This window comes from Hyperolius riggenbachi, chromosome 11, assembly GCF_040937935.1.
Source record: "Hyperolius riggenbachi isolate aHypRig1 chromosome 11, aHypRig1.pri, whole genome shotgun sequence".
NCBI lineage: Eukaryota > Metazoa > Chordata > Amphibia > Anura > Hyperoliidae > Hyperolius > Hyperolius riggenbachi.
This window is the reverse complement of record NC_090656.1, coordinates 193,026,036-193,043,610: the sequence shown is the minus strand read 5'-3', so window position 1 is coordinate 193,043,610 and position 17,575 is coordinate 193,026,036. Positions and strand designations below refer to the sequence as shown.

The window sequence follows — 17,575 nt, the reverse complement described above, 5'->3', positions numbered from 1 at the left end:
AGTACAATTTGTACTTCAGAATGGTAAATTGTAAAACAAAAAGAGGTATCGAGAGCAAACAATAGTGTAGATTATTAACCACTTCCCCACCACAGGTTTTTTCCACTTCAAGACCAGAGCAATTTTCACATAACACACCTCCCATTCATTCGCCAATAACTTTATTACTACTTAACACACTGAAACGATCTATAGATTTTTTTTTTTGCGGGACAAACTAGGCGTTCTTTGGGCAGTACTTTTTGCATTATTTTAATATATATGCATTTTACAGGGAAGAATGAGAAAAATTGCAAAAATTCATCTTTTCTTAGCTTTCAGCCATTGTAGTTTAAAAAAAAAAGTGCTATTGTAGGTAAAACAGTCACATTTTATTTACCCATTTGTCCGGGTTATTACAACACTTAAATTGCGTCCCTAGTACAATGTATGGCATTAATATTTTATTTGGAAACAAAGGTGTATTTTTTCAGATTAGTGGTTTTTTCATACTATAAACATAATTATAAGCTTTTCTTTACAAAAGCAACATTAATATACTGACATAACATACATATTTAAAAAGTCCCTAAGGTAACTATTTATGTAGGGTTTTTTTTTCAATGTTGTAATTTTTTTTTTAAGTTTTATTTTGGTAACTATGGGTTAGGGGTGGAAGGGGTTAAACAATAGTAAATATTTAATAAATGTTTGAATGTAAGTGTCTTATGGTATATTGGAGTGTATTTGGTTGTATTTTACTTTTTGGCCACAAGATGGCACTACACTTAGGTCACTGCGCCCTTTTAGGCACAACAGTGCGCCGTTTTCGTCGCACCCGGTGCACCGTTCCGCGAGCACCGGGCTTTGCGTGCGCAGTCTTGCGCTGAATACTTTGTGCGCGAGCGCTAATTAGCGCGCGCAAAGTTGCTTTAGGTGTGATAAGGGGCTTTTCAGTTAGCACCGCTTTGTGAATCAAGCAGAAGGTGTGTGAGGCAAATTGGGTGTGAATACGCACAATGGGTTATCTCCAAGGCAACCAGTGTATAGGCAGGTGGGGAGATTAGACCCAACCCCACTCAGGTTAAGAAGTTGCTCTCTGTAGATCAGAAAATAGGGGGTAACACCCCTCTACCAGGGGTAAACAGTTTGTAGTTGATGGAATGAATCAGAAGCGCCAGGAAGAATAAAATACACAAAAAATAGTTTAAAAATGGGAGGTAGTGGTGGACCTACTCACTGAAGACTAGAAGTGTCAGGATCAGGGGGAAAAAAATGTATTATATACTCCACAGTGTTTCGCAGATATTTCACCCACTTCCTCAGGCAATCAACAGGATAAACTTATAGGAGCTCTCAGCAGGCCACAACTTCACATGTTTAACTGTTTTTAGTGTAGTTTATTCTTCCTGGAATTTGGTTGCGTAATTGTGCATAATGTGGAAAACATGAGACAGGTTTCTGTGTCGCTTTCTTCTTATTTTATTGAAAAAGTTCCAAAAGGTACTGTAACCCCTCCAGACAGTTGAGGCTCCCAGCCCACAACATCCATACAAAATAGAAAAACCATCTTGAAAACAGGGAGTAGAGGAGTTGTACAGGTGGAATACTTTGCCATTGGCTGCAGCTCAACCTACCCCTCCTCACCCATTGTACCATACTGCAGCCCACTACACCTGTGTAGAGACCACTTCCTGTACTAAAGGCAAATATAGCAGCCCACAAGAATTATCATTCTGAATCTAATATACAGTTTCTCCACAGGCTAAGAGATGCGACAGTTTACAATCACAGCCAAAATAGCTGCTGCCACTATGTGGTTATACTAGAGCAGTGATCTGCAAACTTGGCTCTCCAGCTGTTAAGGAACTACAAGTCCCACAATGCAATTGCCTTTATGAATCATGACTGTGGCTGTCAGACTCCTGTAATGCATTGTGGGACTTCTCCATTGACTCTCATCAGATGTGCGGCAAATGCGTTTTCACACATCCGCAAAATGCGTGAAAATTTTAACTAGTGTGAACCCTGCCTTATGGTAAGACTAGGATCAGCAGGCTGCAGTGTGGGATGATGGAATGAAGGGGTGGGGCGAAAGGGGTGGCAGAGGCATCCCGGAATTCTTCTGTACGTAAATGGTCACTGGTTCTCCTATGGAACAGAATGTTAGTGATCTGATCAGGCGAGAGGTCTTGTGTCAGTAGAATGAGATAACACGATGCATAAGGGACACTCCAACTATCCCTCTAGATGGATTAGAATCTGCAGCTTCACTGTGTAGCATTTTTATTTACATAGTTCACATAAGAAAATCTGGTCTTTTCAAGCATAGCGCAGAGTCTTGTCACACTTGTCATCCCTTCTTTTTGCTGGCCAAGGCTTCTGCAAGTCGGGCTTCCGCGGCAGCTTTAAGTGTCACCTCTCTCTCCTCCAGAAACTTCCCATACTCTACTGGACACAGGCTGAGGAGACAAGACACAAGTCAATGATGATACACAATGGATTGAAGGAGCACCCACTGGACAAGTTGGCGTGCCCAGACTCCTACTCCTGTGTCCGCAGGAGTACACTCAGGTATCTTCAATGAAGAGTCGGCACCACCCAAGTAAATTATAGCTCTTTTATTGTAGGGGCTGCAATTACCCCATACATTAAAAGAGCTATAAAATACTTGGGTGGTGCCGACTCTTCATTGAAGATACAAGTCAATGATGATAACAACCGGCGTTTTACCAAATGTTCTCCAGATTTCTAACTGGAAACAGACATATTAACACTGAAAAAAAACCTAACCATTTTCTCCTCCATCATAGCAAGCTATCACTGCATTACTGTTTGATGGTTTCATAAAACTGACTGGAACATACTAGGAATTGCTGCAGCGCTTTTAAATCAGGCGAACGCTGTGTGCAACAATTTGCAGTCACGTTTCCCTTCTGATTAGCGGTTTTTTTTTTCAAATGTAAGCTTTATTATACTTACCAGATGTCCCAATGTCTGGCTTCTGTCCGTAGCCCTGTCCCGTAATGGAAGAGGTTATAGGTGCTTCTCTAGGACCAATCAGAGAAGTGCCTGTGACCTCTTCTGCTAGGGGGTGGGGCTATGGGCAGAAGCCAGACATTGGGACACTCAGTAAGTATAATTAACTATATTTAAAAATCAAAATGCTCTGCCTCCAAATCGCTGCAAAATTGCTTTTCAAAGTCATTTTGCAGCGCTTCTATACATGGTATTGAGCCGAAACATGCCCCAAAAAAAAAGCTCTGTGCTGCAATTGCAATTAACCCTAATCGTAACTACACTAGTGGGGTCCGCACCGTTTAAATACATTGGCAAAGCGTTTTTTGGCATTGCCGGAGATCATTGGGGATTTAATTGCTCTGCTATCTCTGCAGTCTGAACTTCTGGCCCTTGTGTGCCTGCTACTATTTAACCTCCTAGAAATACACAGCAGGCCATTGACACAGAGGCAAGCCAAGTCTGCATGGTGCTATGTGCTGGCTGGGCTGCCTGAAGATAAGAAACTTTACTCTCTCCTCCCCAGCTCTGTCCAGCAAGCCCACGTTTAGAGGTATGGTGCTAGGGAATAACGGACTCAGCTGCCAGATTTTGTGTATTTTGGACGCCTGTGTTCAAGTGTGTGTGTGCGTCTGTGTTCAAGTGTATATATGTGTGCGTGTTCAAGTGTGTATACGCATGCATGAACGTGTGTGTTCATTCAATTTTGATTTCCTTTCAAACAATACTACTTGCCAGGTTTGATGCCTTCCGAGCATGGACAGCTCTCTTTAAACTCACACCACAGATTTTCAATTATATTCAGGTCTGGGGACTGAGATGGCCATTCCAGAACGTTGTACTTTTCCCTCTGCATGAATGCCTTAGTTGTATTTTGAGCAGTGTTTAGGATCGTTGTCTTGTTGAAAGATCCAGCCCCGGTGCAGCTTCAGCTTTGTCACTGATTCCTGGACATTGGTCTCTAGAATCTGCTGATACTGAGTGGAATGCATGCGTCCCTCAACTTTGACAAGATTCCCAGTCCCTGCACTGGCCACACAGCCCCACAGCATGATGGAACCACCACCATATTTTACTGTAGGCAGCAGGTGTTTTTCTTGAAATGCTGTCGACTGCTGAAACTAAAATTTAGTTATTTGGGCATAACAAGGGGCATTATGCATGGAGGAAAAAGAACACAGCATTTCAAGAAAAATACCTGCTGCCTACAGTAAAATATGGTGGTGGTTCCATCATGCCTAGGGGCTGTATGGCCAGTGCAGGGACTGGGAATCTTGTCAAAGTTGAGGGACGCATGCATTCCACTCAGTCTCAGCAGATCCTGGAGACCAATGTCCAGGAATCAGTGACAAAGGTGAAGCTGCGCCGGGGCTCGATCTTTCAACAAGACAATGACCCTAAGCAGTGCTCAAAATCCACTAAGGCATTCATGCAGAGGAACAAGTACAACGTTCTGGAATGGCCATCTCAGCCCCCAGACCTGAATATAATTGAAAATCTGTGGTGTGAGTTAAAGAGAGCTGTCCATGCTCGGTAGGCATCAAACATGAATGAACTAGAGATGTTTTGTAAGGAGGAATGGTCCAAAAATACCTTCAACCAGAATCCAGACTCTCATTGGAACCTACAGGAAGCGTTTAGAGGCTATAATTTCTGCAAAAGAAGGATCCACTAAATATTGGTTTAATTTTTTTTTTTTGTGGTGCCCAAATGTATGCACCTGCCTAATTTTGTTTAAACAAATTATTGCGCACTTTCTGTAAATCCAATAAACTTCATTTCATGTCTCAAATATCACTGTGTGCGTCTCCTATATGATATATTTAACTGACATTTTTTTATCGTAACAATCAACGATTTATACAGGAAAATCATGACGATTAACAAGGTTGCCCAAACTTTCGCATCCCACTGTATAACTGCATCACGTTGGGTTGCCGTTATATCATCCGATGCAAGAGAAGGACACTTACTGTTCTCATGTTTAGGCACAATGATATCTAGCTAATATGTGCAGCTTATTGAATATGATGAAGATGAGAAAGAGATATTTGCTGTTAGTAAGCTGCAACTCTCATCCGGCACACGTCCCCCCTGCCAACCACACGCATTATTCCATGGCCACAGAGCGGTGACAGTACATTATCACCCAGAACACATACTCACTCCCGCACAACTTTAATCCCCAGCGAACGGGCACTGCCATGGATACACTTCACGATTTCAAACAGTGGCAGGTCTCGCAGAACAAATGACTCATCTTTAGATTTCACCACAGCTATTTCGTATAATTGCTTCAGAGTCACCATTCCTGCAATTTCATGACCTGTTAACAGAACACAGGAAAACACACAAATTACCCATTTCTTCAATTATTCATTTTCATGGATTTACAGCAAGCATGGACTAAAACTTTAGTTCACATGTTCCAGGTCTGCCAGGCCAAAAACAACAGCGCCCTAAACAAAAACACCAAGAAAAAGTAATGCAACCAGTGGCATATCTAGGTAAAATAGTGCCCATGGCAGACACTGCAATTGCGCCCCCCCCCCCCCCCCCCAAAAAGCCCCCTGAATAACCGCATCCTACCTAGCATCATAGGCAGAGCAGGTTTAGTAAAAACTGCAGGTCCTGCAGCATTTTAGGAGCAATTTTGCTCCAATGCGAAGGATAGGAGCAATGCAAACTTGCTTTTAAATCTCTTTTAAAAGATGATTTTGCAGGGTGTGGGTGATTTTTCTTTTCAATAAAGTTTTTACTACCTGCTGAGTCTCACAAGGTCCATGCCTACTGGCCTCTGGCATGTACCCACAGCCACTTGCTCAAAAGGTCACCAATGTGTCTCTATTTGGAGATAGTAAACCACCAAGGGTAGGGGAAGGGGGGGGGGGGGTCTATGTGCTTGAAGCCAACGGGCGCAGACCTTGGTAGACCCAGTAGGTGTGTGTTGGTGTGTGTGTGTGATGGTGTATGTGTCAAGCATTGTGTGTGAGAGAGAAAGCATGGTGAGTAAAGTAGCAGGATTTCATCAGGTCAGACCACCAGTGAGAAGCCCCCTGCAGTAAGTACTTAAACTGGTTATTGGTCTGATAAATACCTTTAAGCCCTAGCAGCACCGCTCGGCCAATCACGTGAAGGGATGCCCAGCCTGCAGCCAACTAGCAAGAGCGGTGCAGCAGTGCTGGGCGGAAGGAGTGTGTGTATGGGGAGATGAATAGCCGGCTGGGTTGAGAGTCTCTCCCTCAGGACACAAAGTACTCGCGCAGCTGAAGGCGGACAGTTTAGGGAGTGTGAGTGACTCAAACCTGGCGGGCGGGCGGAAGGTAGGAAAGAGTCGCCGCACAAACTTGCTGCCCATTCACAGAGACGGGGGACAGCGCTCAGTCGTACACAATCATAAATCATGTGACCAGCAGGGGGCACCGCATGCAGGTATCACTCGGAGTTGCATAGGTTAGCAGGATATGGTTTAAATTGAAACCAATATTCTATCACCTTCCATAAGCTTACTCTAACACAAAAATACCTCCTATACTCTGCACACAAGCTCCCCAACCCTGTCCTCAAGGCCCACCAACAGTACATGTTTTGCAGAAAACCACAAACATTCACAGGTGAGGTAATTAGTGTCTCAGCAGAGCTGGTTAACTACCTCTCTGGATTTCTGCAAAACATGCACTGTTGGTGGGCCCTGAGGACAGGTTTGGGGAACTCTGCTCTACACCCAGCCCTCCCCCGGTCCCCAGGAAAAATTCACACTGGAAATCGTCAGACCAAAAAGGGCTTTAAAAGGGATACTTAAGTGAAGGGGGAAAAATGAGTTTACCTCACCTGGGGCTTTCCTCAGCCTCCTGCAGCCGATCGGTGCCCTCGCAGCCCCGCCCTGATGCTCCTGGACCCGCCGGCGGCGACATACCGGTTTCGCCGTCACCAGCCGATAGGCATGGGAACGCGAGTGATTCTCTGCGTTCCCAGCCATAATATAAACCCCTATGCTGCTATTGCGGCCTCCTGGGCGCAATAGCAGCATAGGGGGCGATATACAGGCTGGGAACGCAGAGAATCACTCTCGTTCCCATGCCTGTCGGCCGGTGACGGCGAAACCAGAAGTCGCCGCCGGCGGGTCCAGGAGCATCAGAGCGGGGCTGCGAGGGCACCGATCGGCTGCAGGGGGCCGAGGAAAGCCCCAGGTGAGGTAAACTCATTTTTCCTCCTTCACTTAAGTATGGCTTTACAGTAAAGGTTGGGATTACCACCCAGGGAAAGCTAAACTGTGAACTGTTAACCTTCAAATACGAAGAATCCATTCTATTTGTGTATCATCCCAGAGGAATAACCTGTTCCCTGAGGGAGCTAAAGCCTCATGCACGTGATAGGTCAGGTGAGAATCTAGCCTGTATAGAGCAGCCCCGATGTGTCACCGAGTGTTTTGGAGTACCAGATCGTCTCAGCTGAGCATGGGCCAAGCCCAGTGATCTCCTACTCAACCCAACCAATCCAAGCTGCTCTGACGCCCATCCTCCAATCAACCCTATCCCCCTCCTCTAAACATTAACACTCCCCCCCTCCGAGGCACAATTTCGGTGCCCAATAGGATCGCAGGCACCAAGGTATGCAGTTATGCAAATTGCGGCCATGCGCCCGAATTTCCCTTCTTTGCCTCAAATTGCGGCTTTTATAATTGGCGCCTATGGCAGTGGCCTTTTTCCCCCCAATTCGATTCTGGCTACCTCTGTGTTTATAAAACAAACTTGGCAAAACATTCTTCAAGTCATACATAAAGGCCCGTATGCAATTTTCTTTTTCCCCTAGGTGAAATTTTCACATCTAGTCAATAAAATGCATTTAAACCACCAGCAAGCAAGAAATTACTCAGAATAATTGTGATACCTTTGCACCTGCTTTTTGGTACTTTTTCAAATTGCTGAAAAGTTAAAAGAGAAGAAATGATCTCTGGAGAAAACTCAGGAGGAAAAGTGAATGAATGATCTAAGTATCTCCCCACAGAGCTGTAGTGGTAGTGTAGTGCATAGCACCCTTACCATGCAGTATTGGATCTCCAGTTCAACTCTGGGCCAGGGCCCTATTTGCATGGAGTTTGCATCTTCTCCCCTACTTGTCTGGGTTTACTCTGGGCAGTCTGGTTTTCTCCTCTCACATCACAAAAACATACAAAGGGTAATTGGCTTCCCCCAAAATTGGCCATAGACTTGGACGGATATAGGACCATGGTAAGAATTAGATTGTAGCCCCCTCTGAGGGACATGACGTGCTGGAGCCCACTAGTAATTGCGAATCACAATAGCTTAAGCGCTTTTGTAGAGATTTTGCAGAGTTTTCCGGAATGATTTCTGCTGATTTTAAAGCGTTTTTAAATTTAGTGCTAGCGATTTGTATAGCGATTGCCATTAGTGCAAGGCTTTATGGGTGCAGCAAGTGGTTTTAGATAGTAAAAGTGATGCAAAATAATTTTGTACAGTGATAGAAATGCGATCCTATCCTAGCCTGGGACTCACTGAGCGCACAGTGATGGCGATTTCCAAAATCGCAAAAGTCTGCAATTTTTCCCGGAGTGATGATGATTTGGCTCTGCAGCCACTGGTGCCATTGCTCCAGGACCACTCCCAAAATGCGGCTTTGGTATTAGCAATCTCATCTCTATGATCCCTGCAGTGGCACACATGATACGAGACGCCACCAGAGTTTGTCATAGCAACAAGACTGCTAATGACAAGAAATGGAGCAGTCCCAGCGGCATGGACCATAAAACAAAAATAAGCACCACCGCTCTGCATATCCCTACAGGGCCACAGAAGATACTTCAAAGGTTTGCTATACATTCCAATCTGGCGGCAGGTGCAGTAGCACGGCCACTATGTGACAGCAACACTGGCAGGGGGAGGGGGGGCATGGCTGTGAGTGCACAGGTTTTTTTCCCCCAGCATTTTGTGGTAAAGGGTACACTTGAGGGGAGGGGGGGGGGGGGGGGGAGAGGCACTGACTAATATCTCGAGAATAAGCCGAGACCCTCACTGCTGGGCCACTTTTTTGCCTTAAAAAAAAAAAAAAAAAAACTTTGCTTATACTCGAGTATATTCAATATTCTAGATTTGAATTTGTGCTCACACCTATGTGGGACATTTGAAATGAGCGAGCATCTTATATGTTGGCATATTGGGGTTTTGTGCTTGTGTAGGGGTTAAAATAAATGGGATGTTTCAAACCCCGATCACCGTGCCGGTGATAAATCAGAGCCTCCAGCAGCAGAGCAGGCTCTGATAAAAAAAAAAAAAAAAAAAAAAAAAAAAACTTCAAAGTAAACAAGTTGTAAATACTTGGTTCAATCTTCTAGTTTTAAAACATTGAAGTTAGTGTAGCACCATCTTGTGGCCAAAAAGTAAAAATACACCCAAATACACTTCCACAAAAAAGGTTATACATTTTTATAATTTTTTTCAACTCCTTCCAACAACCCACGAAACAGGGGGAAAAAAATTACACCTTTATTTCCAAATAAAATATTATTGCTATACATTGTACTAGGGACATAATTTAAATGTTGTAATAACTGGGACAAATGGAGAAATAAAATGTTTCATCAATAGCACATTTTTAAACTATGGAATAAGAGCTGAGAAATGGTAAAAGTTTTTATTTCTCCCTGAAAAATGCATATAAAATAAAATAATTCTGCCCAAAGAAAGCCTAGTTTGTCACGCAAAAAATATATAGATAATTTCAGTGTGATAAGTAGCGATAAAGTGGCAAATGGATGGGAGGAGCGTAATGTAAAAATTGCTTTGATTTTGAACGGGAAAAAACCTGTGGTACTGAAGTGGTTAAAGAGGAACTTCAGCCTAAACAAACATACTGTCATCAAGTTACATTAGTTATGTTAATTAGAATAGATAGGTAATATAATCTCTTACCCACCCTGTTTAAAAAAAACAGGCAAATGTTTGTGATTCATGGGGGCAGCCATCTTTGTAATGGGGGCAGCCATCTTTTTTGTTGAAAGGAGGTGACAAGGAGCAGGAGACACAGTTCCAACTGCCCTGTGTCCTGATTACCTCTCCCAGCTGCACATGCTAGGCTTCAAATGTCAAATTCAAAATGTAAAAAAAAAAAAAAAAAAAAAAAAATATTGCACCAAAACAGCAGAAAGAGAACAATATCAGAAATCCCATCATGCTTTGCACAGCATCAGGGGGGAAAAAAGCCCGGGCCGTTTTCTTCTGTGCAGCTAAAAAATGAGGCTTGTATAAGAGAAACAAAGTTCTGATGCTGTGAAACTGTTAAAGAAACACCAAGCCTTTTCAGTGCTGCTGAGTCGATTTTTAGTCCGGAGGTTCACTTTAATTCTACATTTCAGCCTGACAGCACTGGCTGTCCATGAAATTATCTGCTATCAAGACAAAAAAGGCAGCTGGACTGGAAGGCAGACAGCCATGTCTATGGTCACCTTTAGGACTGAGTACAACTAACTGTCCCTGAGAGGGGCTCACATCCTAATACCTACAAACAGTCATATATACATCACAGTCCTTGTACACAAGCTAGTCTAAACTCAGAGATGGCCAGACAAGGCCTCTCCGCAGGGGATCAAGCATGTGATCAGCAGCCCTGATAAATTGTGGAAGAGATCCAGGGACACAACCCCCCCCCCCCCCCCCTTTCATATCCTTCCTCAAATAAAGGCACAGCTAGAATAACTACAGACCTGTCTGCGAAGCTCCTTTCTCGATGCCTGCTGCAGCTTTCAGGAAGTACGATGTAGGCGGTTGCCCAATCTTCAGTTGATATGACCTGTCTGGCTACAAAGACAAAAATGTAATGTTTTGTAAGAAATGTGAGAAAACCCACCATACAGCGGATAATGTACACATAGTGAAGTGCTTGCTGAAACAAAAGGTTGCCAACATATCTCCCCTCATCTCCCACTGCTGCCCAAGTCTCTCTCGCTCAGTGGATGAGGATTCTGGGAACTCTGCTGCACTTTTACCAAGTGAGCAATTCAGAAAGAAGGATGTCACATTCCACCATTCCATCAATCAGCCCCTAACCTGCCCCTTGCGGGCAATCTGATCACCCATCCACACCAATAGATCGCCCGCAGATCCGACGTCAGATCACCTCCCAAGTGCATTGTTTTCATCTGTTCTCTACCCTAAACACCCACTAATTACCCATCAATCACCCCCAGTCACTGCTACCTACCAGATTAGACCCATATCTGCCCCTAGGGCACTCAATCACCCGCCCACACCCTCAGAACGCCCTCAGACCCCAGCCCTGATCACCTCGCCAGTGCATTGCTTGCATCTATTCCCCCTCTAATCACACCTTGAGACACCCATCAATCACCTCCTGTCACCCCCTAGCACGCCTACCCATCAGATCAGGCCCTAATTTGCCCCGTGTGGGTTCCTGATCACTCGGCCAAACCCTCAGATTCCCCTCAGACCCCCTTCCGATCACCTCCCCAGTGCATTGATTGCTTCTATTTTCCCCTCTAACCACCCCGAGACACCCATCAATCACCTCTTGTCACCCACCTAGCACTCCTATCCATCAGATCAGGCCCAATACAACCTGTCATCTAAAAAGGCCACCCTGCTTATGACCGGTTCCACAAAATTCGCCCCCTCATAGACCACCTGTCATCAAAATTTGCAGATGCTTATACCCCTGAACAGTCATTTTGAGATATTTGGTTTCCAGACTACTCATGGTTTTGGGCCCGTAAAATGCCAGGGCGGTATAGGAACCCCACAAGTGACTCCATTTTAGAAAAAAAGACACCCCAAGGTATTCTGTTAGGTGTATGACGAGTTCATAGAAGATTTTATCTTTTGTCAAAAGTTAGCGGAAATTGATTTTTATTGTTTTTTTTTTTTCACAAAGTGTCATTTTTCACTAACTTGTGACAAAAAATAAAATCTTCTATGAACTCGCCATACACCTAACAGAATACCTTGGGGTGTCTTCTTTCTAAAATGGGGTCACTTGTGGGGTTCCTACACTGCCCTGGCATTTTAGGGGCCCTAAACCGTGAGTAGTCTAGAAAACAAATGCCTCAATATGACCTGTGAATAAGACGTTGGGCCCCTTAGCGCACCTAGGCTGCAAAAAAGTGCCACACGTGGTACCGCCGTACTCAGGAAAAGTAGTATAATGTGTTTTGGGGTGTATTTTTACACATACCCATGCTGGGTGGGAGAAATCTCTCTGTAAATGGACAATTGTGTGTAAAAAAAAATAAAAAATCAAACAATTGTCATTTACAGAGATATTTCTCCCACCCAGCATGGGTATGTGTAAAAATACACCCCAAAACACATTATACTACTTCTCCTGAGTACGGCGGTACCACATGTGTGGCACTTTTTTACACCCTAAGTACGCTAAGGGGCCCAAAGTCCAATGAGTACCTTTAGGATTTCACAGGTCATTTTGCGACATTTGGTTTCTAGACTACTCCTCACAGTTTAAGGCCCCTAAAATGCCAGGGCAGTATAGGAACCCCACAAAATGACCCCATTCTAGAAAGAAGACACCCAAAGGTATTCCGTTAGGAGTAGGGTGAGTTCATAGAAGATTTTATTTTTTTGTCACAAGTTAGCGGAAATTGATTTTAATTGTTTTTTTTTCACAACTTGTGACAAAAAAATAAAATCTTCTATGAACTCACCCTACTCCTAACGGAATACTTTTGGGTGTCTTCTTTCTAGAATGGGGTCATTTGTGGGGTTCCTATACTGCCCTGGCATTTTAGGGGCCCTAAACTGTGAGGAGTAGTCTAGAAAACAAATGCCTCAAAATGACCTGTGAATAAGACGTTGGGCCCCTTAGCGCACCTAGGCTGCAAAAAAGTGCTACACATGTGGTACCGCCGTACTCAGGAGAAGTAGTATAATGTGTTTTGGGGTGTATTTTTACACATACCAATGCTGAGTGGGAGAAAGATCTCTGTAAATGGACAATTGTGTGTAAAATAATAAAAAAAAATTGTCATTTACAGAGATATTTCTCCCACCCAGCATGGGTATGTGTAAAAATACACCCCAAAACACATTATACTACTTCTACTGAGTACAGCAATACCACATGTGTGGCACTTTTTTGCAGCCTAACTGCGCTAAGGGGTCCAAAGTCCAATGAGCACCTTTAGGCTTTACAGGGGTGCTTACAATTTAGTACCCCAAAATGTCAGGACAGTAAACACACCCCACAAATGACCCCATTTTGGAAAGTAGACACTTCAAGGTATTCAGAGAGGGGCATGGTGAGTCCGTGGCAGATTTCATTTTTTTTTGTCGCAAGTTAGCAGAAATGGAAACTTTTTTTTTTTTTTGTCACAAAGTGTCATTTTCCGCTAACTTGTGACAAAAAAATAATATCTTCTATGAACTCACTATGCCTCTCAGTGAATACTTTGGGATGTCTTCTTTCCAAAATGGGGTCATTTGGGGGGTATTTATACTATCCTGGAATTCTAGCCCCTCATGAAACATGACAGGTGGTCAGAATAGTCAGGGATGCTTGAAATTGGGAAAATTTACTTTTTGCACCATAGTTTGTAAACGCTATAACTTTTACCCAAACCAATAAATATAGGCTGAATGTTTTTTTTTTTTATCAAAAACCTGTTTGTCCACATTTTTCGTGCTGCATGTATACAGAAATTTTACTTTATTTGAAAAATGTCAGCACAGAAAGTTAAAAAAATCATTTTTTTGACAAAATTCATGTCTTTTTTGATGAATATAATAAAAAGTAAAAATCGCAGCAGCAATCAAATAGCACCAAAAGAAAGCTTTATTAGTGACAAGAAAAGGAGCCAAAATTCATTTAGGTGGTAGGTTGTATGAGCGAGCAATAAACCGTGAAAGCTGCAGTGGTCTGAATGGAAAAAAAGGGTCTGGTCCTTAAAGGGACACTTAAGTCAAACAAAAAAAATGAGTTTTACTCACCTGGGGCTTCCAATAGCCCCCCGCAGCTGTTTGGTACCCTCGCCGTCTCCCTCCGATCCTCCGCTTGCCCCGCCGGCAGCCACTTCCCGTTTCGGTGACAGGAGCTGACAGGCTGGGGACGCGAGTGATTCTTCGCGTTCCTGGCCACAATAGCGCCATCTATGCTGCTATAGCATGTATCATATACCATATAGCAGCACAGAGGGTGCTAATGTGTCTGGGAACGCGAAGAATCACTCGCGTCCCCAGCCTGTCAGCTCCTGTCACCGAAAACAGGAAGTGGCTGCCGACGGGGCCAGGAGGATCGGAGGAAGACGGCGAGGGTACCGGACAGCTGCAGGGGGCTATTGGAAGCCCCAGGTGAGTAAAACTCATTTTTTTTGTTTGACTTAAGTGTCCCTTTAAGGGGGGGGGGGTAAAGCCCATGGTCCTCAAGTGGTTAAAGGCATACCCATGAGAAGTGCTCGGAGTCCCTTTAAAGGTGGCCACACACCAGACAATTTTTTAAATATCTGTTCAATTTAAGAATTGCAATCAATTTTTCTGACTGATTGTAACATTTCAAAAATATGACCAATGTATTACACACCTGTGTTAATTTTTTTCCCCCAATTATGATAAAAATGATTGGAAATCAGAGAAAATTGCTAGGGTGTGTATATTAATAAATTGACAATCTAACACACACCATACAATCTTTTGATTGAAAAATTGAAGAAAAAGATCTGGCATTCCAGTTTGATTAAAATTGAAAAAAAAAAAAAACAGGAAATCCGATCAGATTTTTCAGTCGAATGAAAAAAAAAGCTTTTGTTTTTTGGGAGAGCCGATCGTTTTTATCGAATTGCCGTAAAATCGGATCATTTTATTGTATCGTGTGTGGCCACCCTAATGGAAAATAGATCCAATTGGGTCAACATCAGGAATCCTGTAGGCAAGTGAAGCGACCAGAAGACTACTATTGGCTATACAGGTAGCGATCCTTTCGTACGGTGACCGGGAGTGCACAAAACCCCAACTTTTTTGTTTTAATGCATGGTTAATGAATTTTACTACAAGTTGGATTTTAAGTTCTTGGTCTGCTTCAAGGTGACAAGGTATGACAAAAGTAAAATCTGTTTCCAAGGACAAAGCAACAAATAAAATACTTACATTAACTAAGATTTTCACTCGTAAAGGGACACCATCGATAATATCTTTGGTCTGCTCATTGAAGTCCTTACAAAACTGCCCTATTGGGACACCCCTCTGCAAGACAAAAACACAACACAAGACTTTTAGAAAACCTTAAAATAAATGTGATCCAGCATTAAAGTTTGGCAAAAAAAAATGTTTCACAAATTTAGCCTTTAAAGAGGATCTGTAACATCAAAAACGTCCCCTGGGGGGTACTCACCTCGGGTGGGGGAAGCCTCAGGATCCTAATGAGGCTTCCCACGCCTTCCTCTGTCCCACGGGGGTCTCGCTGCAGCCCTCCGAACAGCCGGCGACAGGCCCGACTGTTCAATTCAATATTTACCTTTGCAGGCTCCAGCAGGGGCGCTGTGGCTGCTTTCGCTCCGAAGGAGGCGGAAATACCCGATCTCAGTCGGGTCCGCTCTACTGCGCAGGCGCCAGAGACTTGCGCCTGCGCAGTAGAGCGGACCCGACGGCGATCGGGTATTTCCGCCTCCTTCGGAGCCGGCAGCCGCCAGAGTGCCTGCGCAGGAGCCAGGAAGGTAAATATTACGTCACGGCTGCACGGAGGGCTGTGGCGAGACCCCCGAGGGACAGTAGACGGCGTGGGAAGCCTCATTAGGATCCTGAGGCTTCCCCCATCCGAGGTGAGTACCCCCCAGGGGACGTTTTGTCGTTACAGATTCTCTTTAAAGCGGGATTGTCAGCCATAAAATCAAATTCCATTCACCCACTGCTCTGTGTTCATTATGCAGCCTGGAACCTCACCCTGCAGTGCAAGCTCTCCAATCTATTCAGAAATGTTTCTGGTGTAATAAATATCATCTGTCAGCCTGGCTCTATTTGGTACAAGAAGGAAGCTTGTCATCACCCCTCCCACATTCCTACTCTTCGCTGATTGGCTATTGGCAGTTCAGTGTGATATGAGGCTGAAATCTTGCTGTGCTCACATAGCAAGCTAGCTAGAGGAGATTCTAGAAGGAACAAACATAAAAAGAGTGAGTGAGTGAGAAAGTGAGTGAGTGAGACAGAGACCGAGAGAGAGACCAGGTTCCCACTGGCAATATGTGGCAAACTGATCCGTTTTCATGGCACTGTGCTTTTGACCTCTTTGTTTTCCTCTTCTTAATAATGTATGGCCCTGTTAATGACATTAATATCCTTGTATACCCCCTGGAAATGTATTACCATGTGATGCTTTTGTTCTCTTTTTTTAGACTTTGGTATATGTTTGTATTTTTGCTGTTTTGACTTGTTCAATAAAACACTTAAATATGAAATAAAAAATAAAAAAAACTGATCCGTTTTGTTTGCCACTCTGTTTGCCGTTCAGCTGCTTCTCTTCTGTTTCCCAATACCCCCTGTGGATTTTGCTGGCTAGAACTGTCCGTTTCTTCACTAGTCTGAAGAAACGTTCCGTTTTCTCATATCCCCCAATGCAATGCTTCAGCTTTCGTTTCGCTGGGCTCAGCAGTCCGGAAAAATTGCTGCAGAACCAAATTTGTGGTCCATTTTAACAGAGCAATGTGAACGGATCCATAGGTTAACAGTGGATCCGTTCGCATCTATTAGATTCCGTTCTAACAGGATACGAGAACGGACCGTTTTTTTCAATGCTATTGTGAACTGGGCCTAAGGGAGGAAATCACATCAGTATTGGCTCCAGTCAGAGGAACCAAAATGGCAAATGACAGGAACAGATTTCTCTTTACTGTATAAAATTCACTAAAATCAAAATGTGGACAGTACAATCCATGTGTTATGTATGTAGAACAAGTAGTTGTCTACTTATATATGTGGGTTTTTCCTGGCATAGTATGGCTGACCCTGCTGCTTTCATTAAAAAGTAAAGGGTAGAATGTTTCTGAGACATTTTTTAAACAATACACATTGCCTGGTTGTCCTCCTGATCCTCTGTCTCTCAAACTTTAGCCATAGACCCTGAACAAGCATGCAGATCAGATGTTTCTGACTCAAGTCTGACTGGATTAGCCTCATGCTTCTTTCAGGTGTGTGATTCAGACACTATTGTTGCTAGAAAGAGACGCAGGACAGCCAGGCAACTGGTATTGATAAGGAAATAAATATGGCAGCCTCCATAGGTCGCTCACCTCAAGTTCCGTTTAAGCCTTGTACACACACTAGACGATATTCAGCCAAGCCAGTCATTCGCCGCCATCTGGCACGAGAATCTACATTTATAGCTGCCCCTCCAGCTGGATCACTAAATGACGAGCAGAGAATGAGTCCATTGTGGTCATACTTACCCAACTACCGGAACCTGTTTACTTGTGCGCCGCTCCCCGATCCAAGCTGCGTGCCTCCATATCGCTTTTTACCCGTAACTTCACCCTGTGTACACACCTTAGATTGTTCACAGAAAAGGTGTCTGCCTCTGTCCAGAGTCTAGCGGGTGTACTGCTGCTCCC

At 43.8% G+C, this 17,575-nt stretch overlaps 1 protein-coding gene across 1 annotated transcript in view; it reads right to left on the bottom strand.

The window, feature by feature from the left end:
• Window positions 1–1,437: 1,437 nt before the first annotated feature.
• MRPL11 (mitochondrial ribosomal protein L11) overlaps window positions 1,438–17,575 on the bottom strand; it is a 28,989-nt gene continuing 12,851 nt past the window's right edge. The window contains exons 3-6 of the mRNA XM_068261174.1: window positions 15,123–15,218; window positions 10,718–10,811; window positions 5,164–5,323; window positions 1,438–2,441 (exon numbers count right to left, since the gene is read on the bottom strand). Of these exons, the coding sequence (XP_068117275.1) occupies window positions 2,333–2,441; window positions 5,164–5,323; window positions 10,718–10,811; window positions 15,123–15,218 (459 nt within the window). The 3' untranslated portion in view covers window positions 1,438–2,332. The remainder of the gene's footprint in view (window positions 2,442–5,163; window positions 5,324–10,717; window positions 10,812–15,122; window positions 15,219–17,575) is intronic.